This window comes from Temnothorax longispinosus, chromosome 5 (genome assembly GCF_030848805.1).
Source record: "Temnothorax longispinosus isolate EJ_2023e chromosome 5, Tlon_JGU_v1, whole genome shotgun sequence".
NCBI lineage: Eukaryota > Metazoa > Arthropoda > Insecta > Hymenoptera > Formicidae > Temnothorax > Temnothorax longispinosus.
The window spans coordinates 15728465-15739402 of NC_092362.1; the positions used below are offsets into that span (position 1 = coordinate 15728465).

Genomic DNA, 10938 nt, shown 5'->3' on the forward strand with positions numbered 1-10938 from the left:
CTTGTCTTTTCTGTACTCCCTGTACTCCCTGTACTCGTTGGCGAAACGAGCGAAATCTGTTTGACAGCTTGGTGCGTTATGTTTTGGACTGTTTTGGACGATGGTTTCCTACGTCGTTAATCGCCGTCACGCGTAACCGTGCTCGATTACATCGAGGACCTGCGAAGTTTACGTTTTTTTTTTTTACTAATGAAAGGAGCACGATGTTGAAGTACGGTTTTCCCATTACGATAATCGTTATCGTCTATCTGTCACAGCTGTCTGAGGTTAGGACTCGTTCTCGCGATGAATTGTGTTCAGTTCAGTCTTCGGTCAGAGATCACGGATGTTTTTTAACGGATTGCGAATGATTGCAGGCGCAATATGACGACAAGAGATGCAAATGCATCTGCCCGAGTCTCTCTTCCGTCACAAACACGACGCAGTCGGCCACGGAGCGTCTCACGTACATTATAAATGTTCCACCGTTACAATGGTAATTCCGTAATGTGTAAATGTGTCAAGATAAATATTTTTAGGACAAGAAATATCCCCTTTGTTTCATTGTAATTAAATTTGGCGTTTATATATATAAAATTTTATATGAATTTCTATATAAATGAAACGGTCCCTACGAGTTTCAGCTAGATTAATAATGGTTCCCCAATTTACCCATGTTATACGATTGGCAATGTTACTTGCCTTTTAGTTGTTGCTTATATCTGTTGTAATACATATGTAATTTGCAGCAAGTGTGAGAGCGTCGTCCTGCCGAAACTTGGTGAGCAGATAAAGGGCAAGGAAGAGGTATTTTGCTCGCGATGCGACTGCAAATACGAAAACAGGAACACGACTATTATTAAGGTGCTTATCTTTTCTGGTAGACCTCACTGGTAGACCCTTGGGTAGACCTTATATCGTTGTCGTGTAGATCGTAATAACATGGTGAAAATGTTTGTTACAGATCGTGGTGATAATAGTTATATGGGTTATCTCGTTGTTAGTAATTTATATGTTATTTTTAATTTGTCTGGATCCGTTGCTCAACAAACGGATACACAAGGCGTCGGCAAATATTGGTTATCATGAACATAATAATGAAGAGGTAAGTACCCCCCTCTTCTCTCTCTCTCTCTCTCTCTCTCTCTCTCTCTCTCTCTCTCTCTTTCTCGTCGATCTCACTTTTCTCTAACTTGTGTGTGTGAGTGGGTGAAATAAGTATGATGTTTAACAACTAAATGTGCCGAACATGTATGTTCTTTTTCTTCTTTTATTGCAAAGGACGACTCGTCTCTTGCACCTGGAACGTCACATCCAATGGGGGAAAGGGGCAATGTTTTGAATCGCGTCGGACACCAGCAAGACAAGTGGAAGCGACAGGTTCGGGAACAGAGGCGGAATATTTATGATCGTCATACTATGCTGAACTAAGTTGCACATTTTGTTCTCTAAGTATGTGAAATATTCACACATACAGAATACTTCTAGTTGCGATTTGTTCAATCCTTTCACAACAAATCTTCCGCGAATAGTTTGTATCGATCAAATATAAATATATTGCAGTAATAAAGTAACATTAAGCGTCAGCGAGCTAGTTTTCGATCATTTTATTTTCGTAAAATTCTATCCGTTGGATCGTGTCACGGCTGACATTTAAACGAAAATATATATATTCAGAGATTTTATTATTTATTTTGTGATTATAGTGCATTGAAAAATAAACTATCAAATATATATTAACCGCGCTTATTGCGACATATACATTCTTATTAGAAGTATCTATAAATAAATATTTCAGGTTTAATATTTACTATATAATCCTAAATAAAAAAATTAATTTTTAGATTATATGTGAGCATAGAGCTAATTCGCGGAGGGATTCCGATAATTTTGTCGCCACGCTGTAAGGCTAGCTTTCAAAAGTATTTTTAGTCGTGAGAACAATAGTAAAACACAGAAATCATCTTTACTATATTTTTGATAAAATTCTTTTTAATAATATTTATTATTGCACTAGATGAAAATCCTTAGATAATTATGTATAAAACTCGAACACTTAATCGTATATATTTTATAAGACAAGTTTTTGCAGTGGTAGAGGACTTGATGAATTCCTAAGGTTTTCAATCTTTTAAGATTACTTTTCCAAGCGAATCTTTGATCGTATCGTATAACGTTAAGACGAGAGCACCACCGGTGCCGCGAAGAATGTTAGAGAATGCACCTTTGAAGAAAGCTCCGGGACCTTCGTTTCTCGTTATTTTTACCCAACAATCCAGTGTGTTTTTATACATTATGTCAGCCTTACTTCGCCCTGATTGCATCATCATTCGTCTTCTAACTGTATCGAAAGGGTAGGACACGATACCCGCCATCGTTGTTACTATCTACAAAAGATTGGATGGCACTTGTGCATAATAAAAAAAATTATTGTATTCGTCGCTTCATCTTTATATGTTCGTGATGAGAAAGGATAGATCTGTACCTCGGCGATTATAAAATTCATGTACAACGGTGTGCTCTTCGGATCGGACAGCATACCCTTCATAGTATCATAAAATCCAAAGTATGTCGCGCGATATATAACGATTCCCTGTACGCTAACGTTGAAGCCACGATACAGTCCAAAAAATCCGTCCGATTTAAAAATCTTTAGTATACAGTCGGTTATACCCTTGAATTCCCGTTTCTCACTTTTTCCGACGTCGGCGGCTAATCTAAAAAGTTAGACTCTTGTCATATGTAAATAATACAGACTGTTCTGAAATTTAACGTTCAAACTGTGCCACCTTGATAATCGCGCTAAATTAAGTTTTTGTAACGTTCTATGTATGTAAGGCATACCTGGTACGGGCCAAGTCGAGCGGATACACGAATAAGAGCGATGTCGCACCAGCGGCACCGCCGGCTGCCAGATTTCCAGCAAACTGTCGCCAGAAAGCATCTGGCGGCACATCTCCCAGGAAGAAGGCCTTAAATTTATCTTTGAATGCAAAATTGAGTGCTTGAGTTGGAAAGTATCGAATAACGTTGGCGAAATTGCCTCTGTAGAAACTAAGAAATCCCGTTTCCTGAGGTATACGAACAAACGCGTCTATCATACCTAATGAAATTTTAACGATTAAAAAATTGAAAAACCAACAGATGTGTGTGTGTGTGGAGAATGGAGATTATTTCTTGCGTGGTGTATCAAACCGGAGCAAATCGCTCCAACGTACCCTTGTACTGTTGTTCAGGTCTTATCTGCTTCGAGGTATGCTGCACTTGCAGCAATAATTTCACTCTTTCTAGAGGAGCGACTGCTGTCTTTGCGATCGCCGCGGACAGACCGCCTGCGAGAAAATCTATCAGAAAAGATCTGTACGCGTCCATTTCTTGGGGCTTGCCAAAATCGACAGATTCCGAGTAACTAACAGTCCGTCATGCGGATCTCGTTGAAATCACGCGACGTTTACATACTTTTAATCGCCACATATATTTACGTTAATATCGAAGTATCACATATCTTTGCCCTATCTGTCATGGGAATGAAACATAACGTCAGATCTACTATGCTACGAGTCACTTGTTTTGTCGATCTACAAGATGCACTGCTTTAAAACAATTGGAGAATGGTTTCTTCGAAAATCCCCTAAAACGCTTAAAAATCATTAGAATTGTAATCGCAAAATTGTAGAACGAATAAAATGAATAAGTAAGACACACACGAATTGTGCTCGTAACATTTAATTGTGTCATTGCTTTACACAAAATTGGACATATATTTGTTTAAAACCTTATGTCGGTCATGAAAATGTATGTGGTCAGGAGCTTTTATTCAAAAGCTACAACTATGATTCATATAAATGATTGGATCACAGTGATCTCTGATTTTCATATACATTATAAACGTGGGATAAAATATATTACTTATTCTTCTCTTTATCTCTTGTAGATACAGAAAATAGAACGCTCACGTCAAATGTTTATGTATATAAATTTATCTCAAGGACTAGAAGAAAGATCTCTTTTATGTTGAACGTTATTAAGTGATGTTAAGAAACATCAAATATTTTCATCTCTAATAAATCTAAACAGATGCTTGATAATTATATTTATAAGATACATGTAATAGAACATTTGGAGAAATTGCATTCGGCACATATTGGCATAGAATTACAGATAAACAGAGCCATCGTGATCGGCCCTCGAGAGATTCGACAGAGAACGCACACATTTTTTTTATATTTAAAAATACGTTAGGATTGAGTTAGGAAAATTCACTAAGCAGTTACTAAAATCTTAATTAGAAATTGATTGGTATAAAAATAATATCAGTAATAAGCGAAAGTAATGTTATACCACACTTTCACTGTCTGGATTAGTAAAAATTATTGGAATGAACAAAACGAAATTCCTTGTGCGAGGTACTCTATTCTTAAAGTTTTATAATAAAATATCATCAGAGCATTTACTACTAACTAGCTTACTGACTTTCGAAATTGAAAGTAATGGATCAGTTTAAGATCATGTACACACGTGTTTTAGACAGATGCTATAAATGGCAGTGAAAGTGTTGAATTTTCGTAATATAGGAATTCCGATGTCCAATTACACTTGGCCCACACTACAGAGCAAGATATTTAAAGCAAATGTACATATAACAAAAGGATCCACTGAATACTTTTTATAAATGTACATTGACGAACATATGACGGGGAAATTATTCAATTGTCCTTCATGTCGCTCATTTACGCTGCGTGTACCGACTGAAAAAGAAAATATGCGCATGATAAAACTAACTTAAAATTTTATAATGCAGACAGTCACAAGTTTTTATGCGTACCTTTGCAATGTCCACGCCGGTCAAATTTTTAACAAGATCTGGAACACGCTGTACAATATTGAAAACTTCCTCGGTTAGTTTTTCTGCCCCAATAGTACCATTGCCACTTGAAACCATGGTTATCTTTTTTGCTTGAGAAAGAGGAGCGGCTACTTCAGCGGCAACCTAAGGACAATTAAAAGTTAGAATATTTACAATTATTAGAGAGAACGCTTGTAAACGTTGCAAAGATCAATATACCTTTGGGAGCGTATCAAGCATCATGTCTATCATGGCTGCGCTCTTGTATTCATTCCATGCTGCAGCTTTCTTTGCCATCTGTTCTGCCTCTGCCTTAGCTCTCGCTTCGATAGAGTAGGCTTCTGCCTCACCGCGAATCTTAATAGCTTCAGCTTCTGCTTCAGCCTCCATAACAAGGCGCAATTTATTTGCTTCGGCCATTTTCTCTAATCTAAAAAAAAATCAAAATCATCAAATCTTAGTCGATGCACAACAAAAGATTTATTTGTAAGCATTATTGAATACCTGAATTTTTCCGCGTCAGCGGGGCGTCGTACAGTGGCATCTAATTCTCTTTCGCGTCTCATCATTTCCTGCTCCTGCACGGCGATCTCCTGACTGCGTTCCACAACCTTCACCTGCATTTGCTCTTCCATAATCCTCTGTTTAGTTTTTGCCGCTTGCAATTCATAGGCCATTTCTGCTTCAGCTTTCTGTAAGTAATATCTGTATAAAAAAATGTTCATGGAACATATATTGTAGAAAGCATTAGAAGTTTCCTTACTTTGGTCTGGACTTCGACATCATAAGCAGCCTTTTTCAATTCAAAATCACGTTGCGCTTTTGCGATCTCTGTATCATTTAGGAAACGTGCAGCCATTCTTTGTTCCTCGGCGATAGCTTCCCTAATTTGAGCGTCTCTGCGAGCTTCTGCTTCACCTATTCTAGCATCTCTCTTCACTTCTGCTGTACGTGCCATACCGAGTGCTTGCAGATAACCCTATAAATAATATATTCTCATAAAATTATTGCACGACATGATAACATTTATGATAATACAATGAGTAACGAATGATTTCAGCATTTAAGTAAGCAATGTCTGAGCGACCCAAAAAGGCAACATATATAAGTATACATCGTAGCTCCAGTTCAATGTTTAAAAATATTTTTAAATAGAAAAATTTGAAGATAATACTTTAGCAATTTATACAAAATAATATTTTACAAATAACAATGTTTAAGACGTTCTTAAAAATCATATCTCCAGTCTTAATTTTTTTTTAAACTATGTTTTTATTAAAGAAATAAGACAAATTCCGACAATATCTTCACATTTTGTTATTTAAAGATACTTCAGTATCGAATCAGCAGTAAATGTGCACAATTGTGTTGTTACAAAAAGCAATAAAAATTTTTGTTCTTGTAGAATCTGAAGAATTAACAATAATGTTACAAGACATAGCGGTGTGCGCTGTGACATCAGGTATAATAGTAATAAAATAAAATTTGAACGTACCTTTGCCCCCTGCAAGTAGCAAAACAAAAATGTATTCAATATTCACGACATACAAGATCTAACTATAATAATTATTTTAAAAAGTTTATACTCACGTATCAACTATTAATAGACATTATTGAATCGTTTAAAGGGGGTCTTTCGAATATCTCTCTATACACTTGTATGTACACTATGTACACTTTAGTAGTTCAATTACGATTTGTACATGTTATCAGCATTATTTTTCTTAATTGAAGATTTGGAATGCTTACGCGTTCGACTTACATACCGTGTTTATATACAGTGTTTTTATACATTAGAAATGCTGCAAACTTACCTCTTCGTCTCTAATATCTTTCAGTGTGTACGATACGACAGTAATGCCCATATTAACTAGATCACTGCTCGCAACTTCGAAGACTTCCTTGCTAAACTTTTTACGATCCTTGTAAATTTCCTACGGCAAAGAGTGGACCTCACGAGTCTAATAGCTTTTAATATAGGCAATTTAGGACAATTTATATTGATGCTCAACTTACCTCTACAGTCATACTGCCCATTATGGCTCGTTGATGTCCTTCTAGAGTGACGAGAGCTATATCATGTATCTCATCGTCAGATTTTCCAAGGAACTGCTCGCACGCCGTAGATAACATCTCTTCATTTTGTCCTTGAATTTTCACCTGGAGCAAATGCATTTTGCAATATATGAGTGTGTCATGTTAAGATCATTAAAGCTCGTTTATAACACACTTGTGAAGTTTTCCAAATTTTATACAACAACAAATATATATTATCAATAAAGTTTCCAGAATCATTATAACTTTATAACTTTATAACTTTATAACTTTACAACTTATACTTTTATGTGTCATTATGAGTTATTTTAGATCTAATTTGAATCATATACATATGTATGTCAATTTTATTACATACGACTAAAATAAATATATGTAATATCTTGACACACATAAAATAGACACATAGCATAGATAAAAGCTTCTTTCTTTTTAATTACCTGTGCTATGCCTGTTACAGATATCGGAACTCCTTGACAGGTGTATACCGTTGGACTCTCGACTTGTAAAGTCATCGTATTCAGAGAAATTCTGTAAAGATAAGATATGCATAAACCGAGGAATTCATCATGCTATGTCTACGGAAGTACTTATATGACACTCACTTTTGTACTTGTTGCACGAAGGGCCAAACAAACACCCGCCCTCCAGGCACCAAGAGAGGTTTGCTGTAGCAACATCCTGGAAGAAGTTAATGCAAAACTGAATTAGAAAACTGACAATACGGAGGACCATGAGGAAGATAACGGTTCATTAAATTAATACATAATTAAATTAATATGTAAGTAAAAGAATCGAGCCGCACATAATTCTACGTGTACAATCGAGCGGTATTCGATTATTTGCATATAACAGATAGCAATTTGCGATTCTAATGCGATTAAAGCACAGTATATAGGTGCGGTTCTCAATCGATCCCGCGTTTCCCCACCGCCGTCTCGTCACGCGGATCAATTATCTAAGACGCCCGAGCGAGCTTCTCCCATGTTTTTTTCCCTTTTTCTACGAATTAAATCGGGGAGGGGAAAAAATATGCGGACGAAATATGTGAGAAAACGAGATATCTGTGCGGCGCTGAGAGACGATTCCTCGCTCGTTTACCTGAGACGACGAGAGCCTCGTTTGGGCCGCAGGTGACAAATCCACAACTCATAATTATACGTCAAAGTAATGACGGCCACTGTGCGTAAAGACCGTGAGTTTCAAGCAGTCGGTTGACGTCAACGTGCCTCTCGTAGTACACAGAGATACACGTACAACGCGACGAAGGCGCAAATTCCTCCCCTCCTTCCTGTCGCCGGCGTTATCCTCCTCCCGGCTCCCCTACGATGTTGGTCCAGAACGCAGAGCGCATGAGCGAAGGGGGACCTTGGCATATTACTGAAATTGATACTTTTAAAGGTCTGACGATGAGACTTTTAAAGGGGCTTTTACGATACATCTCTTGAAACTCGACTCTTTTCTGACCAAGAAGAAAAGATCTTCCAGCGCGTCGAGGGATTCGATTTAATTTGCGGTCGAAGTGAGCGTCTTCGTGTCTCGGAGATAGCTATTTGCAGGAAGAAGATATTCGGCGTTTAGATCGTCCGTGATCACAAGAAACCGACAACGTTAGTTTGGAGTCGCATCCGTTTGACAGCTCCAAATGTCAAACGCTTGGAGATTAAGGGGATTTAAACACGCGTTTAGTAAAAAGAATATAGTAAAGTAGGGACAGTATTATAATAGTAATAACTACTACGTAATGTAGTAATTACTATATAATAATAATAATAATTAATAGTACAATATTTGAATACATATTTTCCAAGACCCTCGAAAAATCCTAAACATTCCCAGAATTTATTTCGGTAAAAGATATTCGGAGTTAGACGTATTTTACGATAAATTATCAATCATCAAAAGAATATATTCTAAAAAGAAGGAAGCTAGAGTTAGGTAACGAGAGTAAGACATACATCTTTCGAGCTTTAAATGGACGTGAACGATGTAAGCGAATAAAAATAAAACTGTATTGTAACATTGTACTGTCTCTTGATTTTTTTAATTGCAATTAAAAAAAAACATTCGATGTAAAAACCCATCAACATTTAAGTGTACCCAAAGAGTATAACATGATAAATTAATAATACAGTCTGTTTTAAAATCGTCTGAATTGCTTTTTAAATCTCTCATAATGGTAGTCGTCCGTCGCCTTTTCTCCATTGTCTTTTCGCTTTCCTCGGATATCCTCTTTGGTGGTGCATTTCTTCTTGTCGCCGGAGCCTTGCTGCGATTTCTGGAAATCTGAGTCTTCTATGTTGACTGAAATTATAATAAATATTTCGTTTAAATAAAGTTTATGTGTCTAACACGAAGAATTCAATTGTAGGGAAACAAAATGCATGCAACGGCTGCGACTAGTTAATAAGTTCAAAACAATTTGGGAATGTCGTACGTATAATTTCATGTATATCTATGAAGAATAATAAAGTGAATAAAACTCATACATCTGTTGTGCTGCACGAAATTTACAGCCATATTAGTAGGAACGAACTGCGAGGGTCCATCTTTCTTTCTGTGTCTTTCCCAAAGAAGTTTCAATTTTGCCTCTTCGGTAGCTTCGATGTTACGAATTTTAGCTCTGAAAATAAACTGAATTTTAAGGAAAATGTCTACTATAAAACTAATACGTTTTAAAATGTATAATAAATTTGATGAAGTGAAATCGTTATTATACGCTGCTTCAAGTTTCGACATTGAAAAATCATCTCCTTTCTCTCTCTCTCTCATACAGGTGTCCAAAATATCTTTTTTAACTGTGTATGCACATTATTATAAATATACTCACTCTATACCAAGATCAACCTCTGGAATACCAGAGAGCATCTGATTCGAAAGCATCTCCTCACTACGATTGGCTGAGCTCTGCCTCAAGTGTTCAGGTACGGCGCGCAACGCCGCTTCTTCGGGCGAGCAATATGATCCCTTTTCATTATTCCCACTATTTGCCGCATCATTATTATTTTTACTCTTGCGTTTTGATAATTCTTCTTCTATGTACTTGACCCTGTAAGAATAATCATATGAACTTGTGATATGACATACAAATTAGCAATGATTAATAATTAATCTTAATAATATATTCATCACTGATTAAGCACTACCAATAAATATAATAGAAAGATGCAAACGTTGTCGTACATTTCTTCATCTTCGTCGCGTTTATTAGTCTCTGCGTTAAATTGTGTGCCAATGCCAGTTTCGTATGCATCGTTTGGCTTGTGTTTTGTATTCTTCAATGCAGCCATGTTTACCATTCCTCCCGTTTTCATGTTGAAGGGATCCGACTAAATTAACATATAGATCATCTTTCATATTACATCATCCACCCTGTGTTTTAATTTTATTATACATGCATCCAGACGTATCCTACCGTTATGACATCAGATGAACCGCTTTCTCCAAGAGCCAAACCGACGACGTCGACTCCAGCGGGTCTCTCGCGGAGCTTCTGAATGATCTTCATCTCCTCAACCTTCTCCCTGAAATAAGTCTCTTTCTAATCACGCTAATTCCCACGTTACTATTTAATTAAGATAGAATAAATACAATTCTTACCTGAGAGACACTTTTTCCTCCTCGCTGTCATTATCATCGGATAAAGCTTCGCGTTTTCTTAAAGGTTTCTTCTTCTTCTTCTTGAACTGGATGTTAGGTACTTCATCATCGCCGCTGCCCATTTTTTTGATTAATTAAATCAGTTAATTAAACTCTCTCTCGAGCAAAACCACAAAAGATAGGTTAATGCAGGTTGACGCAGAGTCGCTGAGAGTCTGAGAGTCGCTGTCACTCGATTGATAAATCTCCATCAATAGGGTTCGAGTCTCCGCTAAATCGGGTTCGAGTCTCCACTAAATCGAATTCACTCTGATTCAAGTTTTCGCTATAAATTGTAAGCAGAGAGAAATCTGAGAGCGGAATATATAGATCTAAGAATACAATCGTCTTTTTGAATGTCGCAAATGTCGCGGATATCTATTCCAGAATATTAATACACTTATTCGTTAGAACGCGAG

The 10938-nt window shown here is 36.8% G+C and overlaps 4 protein-coding genes across 6 annotated transcripts; 1 reads left to right on the forward strand and 3 right to left on the reverse strand.

The window, feature by feature from the left end:
• The first annotated feature begins 17 nt into the window (after positions 1 to 17).
• Positions 18 to 8905, forward strand: LOC139813602 (uncharacterized protein CG1161). Of its 3 annotated transcripts, none has more exons than XM_071779182.1 (6): positions 18 to 266; positions 357 to 475; positions 729 to 843; positions 944 to 1084; positions 1261 to 1431; positions 7341 to 8905. In XM_071779182.1, exons 1-5 carry the CDS (start codon positions 204 to 206, stop codon positions 1408 to 1410), a joined length of 588 nt encoding a protein of 195 aa, XP_071635283.1. In that variant the 5' UTR covers positions 18 to 203; the 3' UTR covers positions 1411 to 1431; positions 7341 to 8905. The 3 variants fall into 3 exon arrangements, with proteins under 3 accessions (XP_071635283.1, XP_071635284.1, XP_071635282.1); XM_071779183.1 differs by lacking the exon at positions 7341 to 8905 and adding an exon at positions 1824 to 1953; XM_071779181.1 differs by lacking the exon at positions 7341 to 8905 and having other exon boundaries at positions 1261 to 1713.
• LOC139813486 (ADP,ATP carrier protein-like) lies at positions 2103 to 3445 on the reverse strand. Its single transcript, XM_071778998.1, has 4 exons — positions 3198 to 3445; positions 2824 to 3082; positions 2465 to 2696; positions 2103 to 2366 (listed from the first exon to the last, which is right to left on the reverse strand). The coding sequence occupies exons 1-4, from the start codon at positions 3349 to 3351 to the stop codon at positions 2103 to 2105; spliced, it is 909 nt and encodes a 302-aa protein (XP_071635099.1). The 5' UTR covers positions 3352 to 3445.
• Flo1 (flotillin-1) lies at positions 3690 to 8123 on the reverse strand. The gene is made up of 10 exons (XM_071779177.1): positions 7982 to 8123; positions 7486 to 7561; positions 7321 to 7411; positions 6842 to 6985; positions 6640 to 6759; positions 5589 to 5804; positions 5330 to 5517; positions 5045 to 5255; positions 4805 to 4969; positions 3690 to 4727 (listed from the first exon to the last, which is right to left on the reverse strand). Exons 1-10 carry the CDS (start codon positions 8031 to 8033, stop codon positions 4710 to 4712), a joined length of 1281 nt encoding a protein of 426 aa, XP_071635278.1. The 5' UTR covers positions 8034 to 8123; the 3' UTR covers positions 3690 to 4709.
• LOC139813601 (splicing factor C9orf78) lies at positions 8874 to 10701 on the reverse strand. The gene is made up of 6 exons (XM_071779180.1): positions 10481 to 10701; positions 10296 to 10404; positions 10064 to 10209; positions 9711 to 9929; positions 9370 to 9503; positions 8874 to 9184 (listed from the first exon to the last, which is right to left on the reverse strand). The coding sequence occupies exons 1-6, from the start codon at positions 10600 to 10602 to the stop codon at positions 9021 to 9023; spliced, it is 894 nt and encodes a 297-aa protein (XP_071635281.1). The 5' UTR covers positions 10603 to 10701; the 3' UTR covers positions 8874 to 9020.
• Positions 10702 to 10938: the final 237 nt, after the last annotated feature.

What these genes read in the sequence shown, in the direction of transcription:
- LOC139813602 (XM_071779182.1), top strand. Translation starts at nt 204, where the DNA reads ATGTTGAAGTACGGTTTTCCCATTACGATAATCGTTATCGTCTATCTG. An exon ending in ATCTGTCACAGCTGTCTGAG is followed by an intron (nt 267 to 356) that starts GTTAGGACTCGT and finishes GAATGATTGCAG; the next exon opens with GCGCAATATGACGACAAGAG. An exon ending in GGAACACGACTATTATTAAG is followed by an intron (nt 844 to 943) that starts GTGCTTATCTTT and finishes TGTTTGTTACAG; the next exon opens with ATCGTGGTGATAATAGTTAT.
- LOC139813486 (XM_071778998.1), bottom strand. Translation starts at nt 3,351, where the DNA reads ATGGACGCGTACAGATCTTTTCTGATAGATTTTCTCGCAGGCGGTCTG. An exon ending in ACCTGAACAACAGTACAAGG is followed by an intron (nt 3,083 to 3,197) that starts GTACGTTGGAGC and finishes AAATTTCATTAG; the next exon opens with GTATGATAGACGCGTTTGTT. An exon ending in CTCGACTTGGCCCGTACCAG is followed by an intron (nt 2,697 to 2,823) that starts GTATGCCTTACA and finishes CTAACTTTTTAG; the next exon opens with ATTAGCCGCCGACGTCGGAA.
- Flo1 (XM_071779177.1), bottom strand. Translation starts at nt 8,033, where the DNA reads ATGAGTTGTGGATTTGTCACCTGCGGCCCAAACGAGGCTCTCGTCGTC. An exon ending in TTCGTGCAACAAGTACAAAA is followed by an intron (nt 7,412 to 7,485) that starts GTGAGTGTCATA and finishes TTATCTTTACAG; the next exon opens with AATTTCTCTGAATACGATGA. An exon ending in TGCTTGATACGCTCCCAAAG is followed by an intron (nt 4,970 to 5,044) that starts GTATATTGATCT and finishes AATTGTCCTTAG; the next exon opens with GTTGCCGCTGAAGTAGCCGC.
- LOC139813601 (XM_071779180.1), bottom strand. Translation starts at nt 10,602, where the DNA reads ATGGGCAGCGGCGATGATGAAGTACCTAACATCCAGTTCAAGAAGAAG. An exon ending in GTTCATCTGATGTCATAACG is followed by an intron (nt 10,210 to 10,295) that starts GTAGGATACGTC and finishes ATGTTAATTTAG; the next exon opens with TCGGATCCCTTCAACATGAA. An exon ending in GAGGTTGATCTTGGTATAGA is followed by an intron (nt 9,504 to 9,710) that starts GTGAGTATATTT and finishes GTTTATTTTCAG; the next exon opens with AGCTAAAATTCGTAACATCG.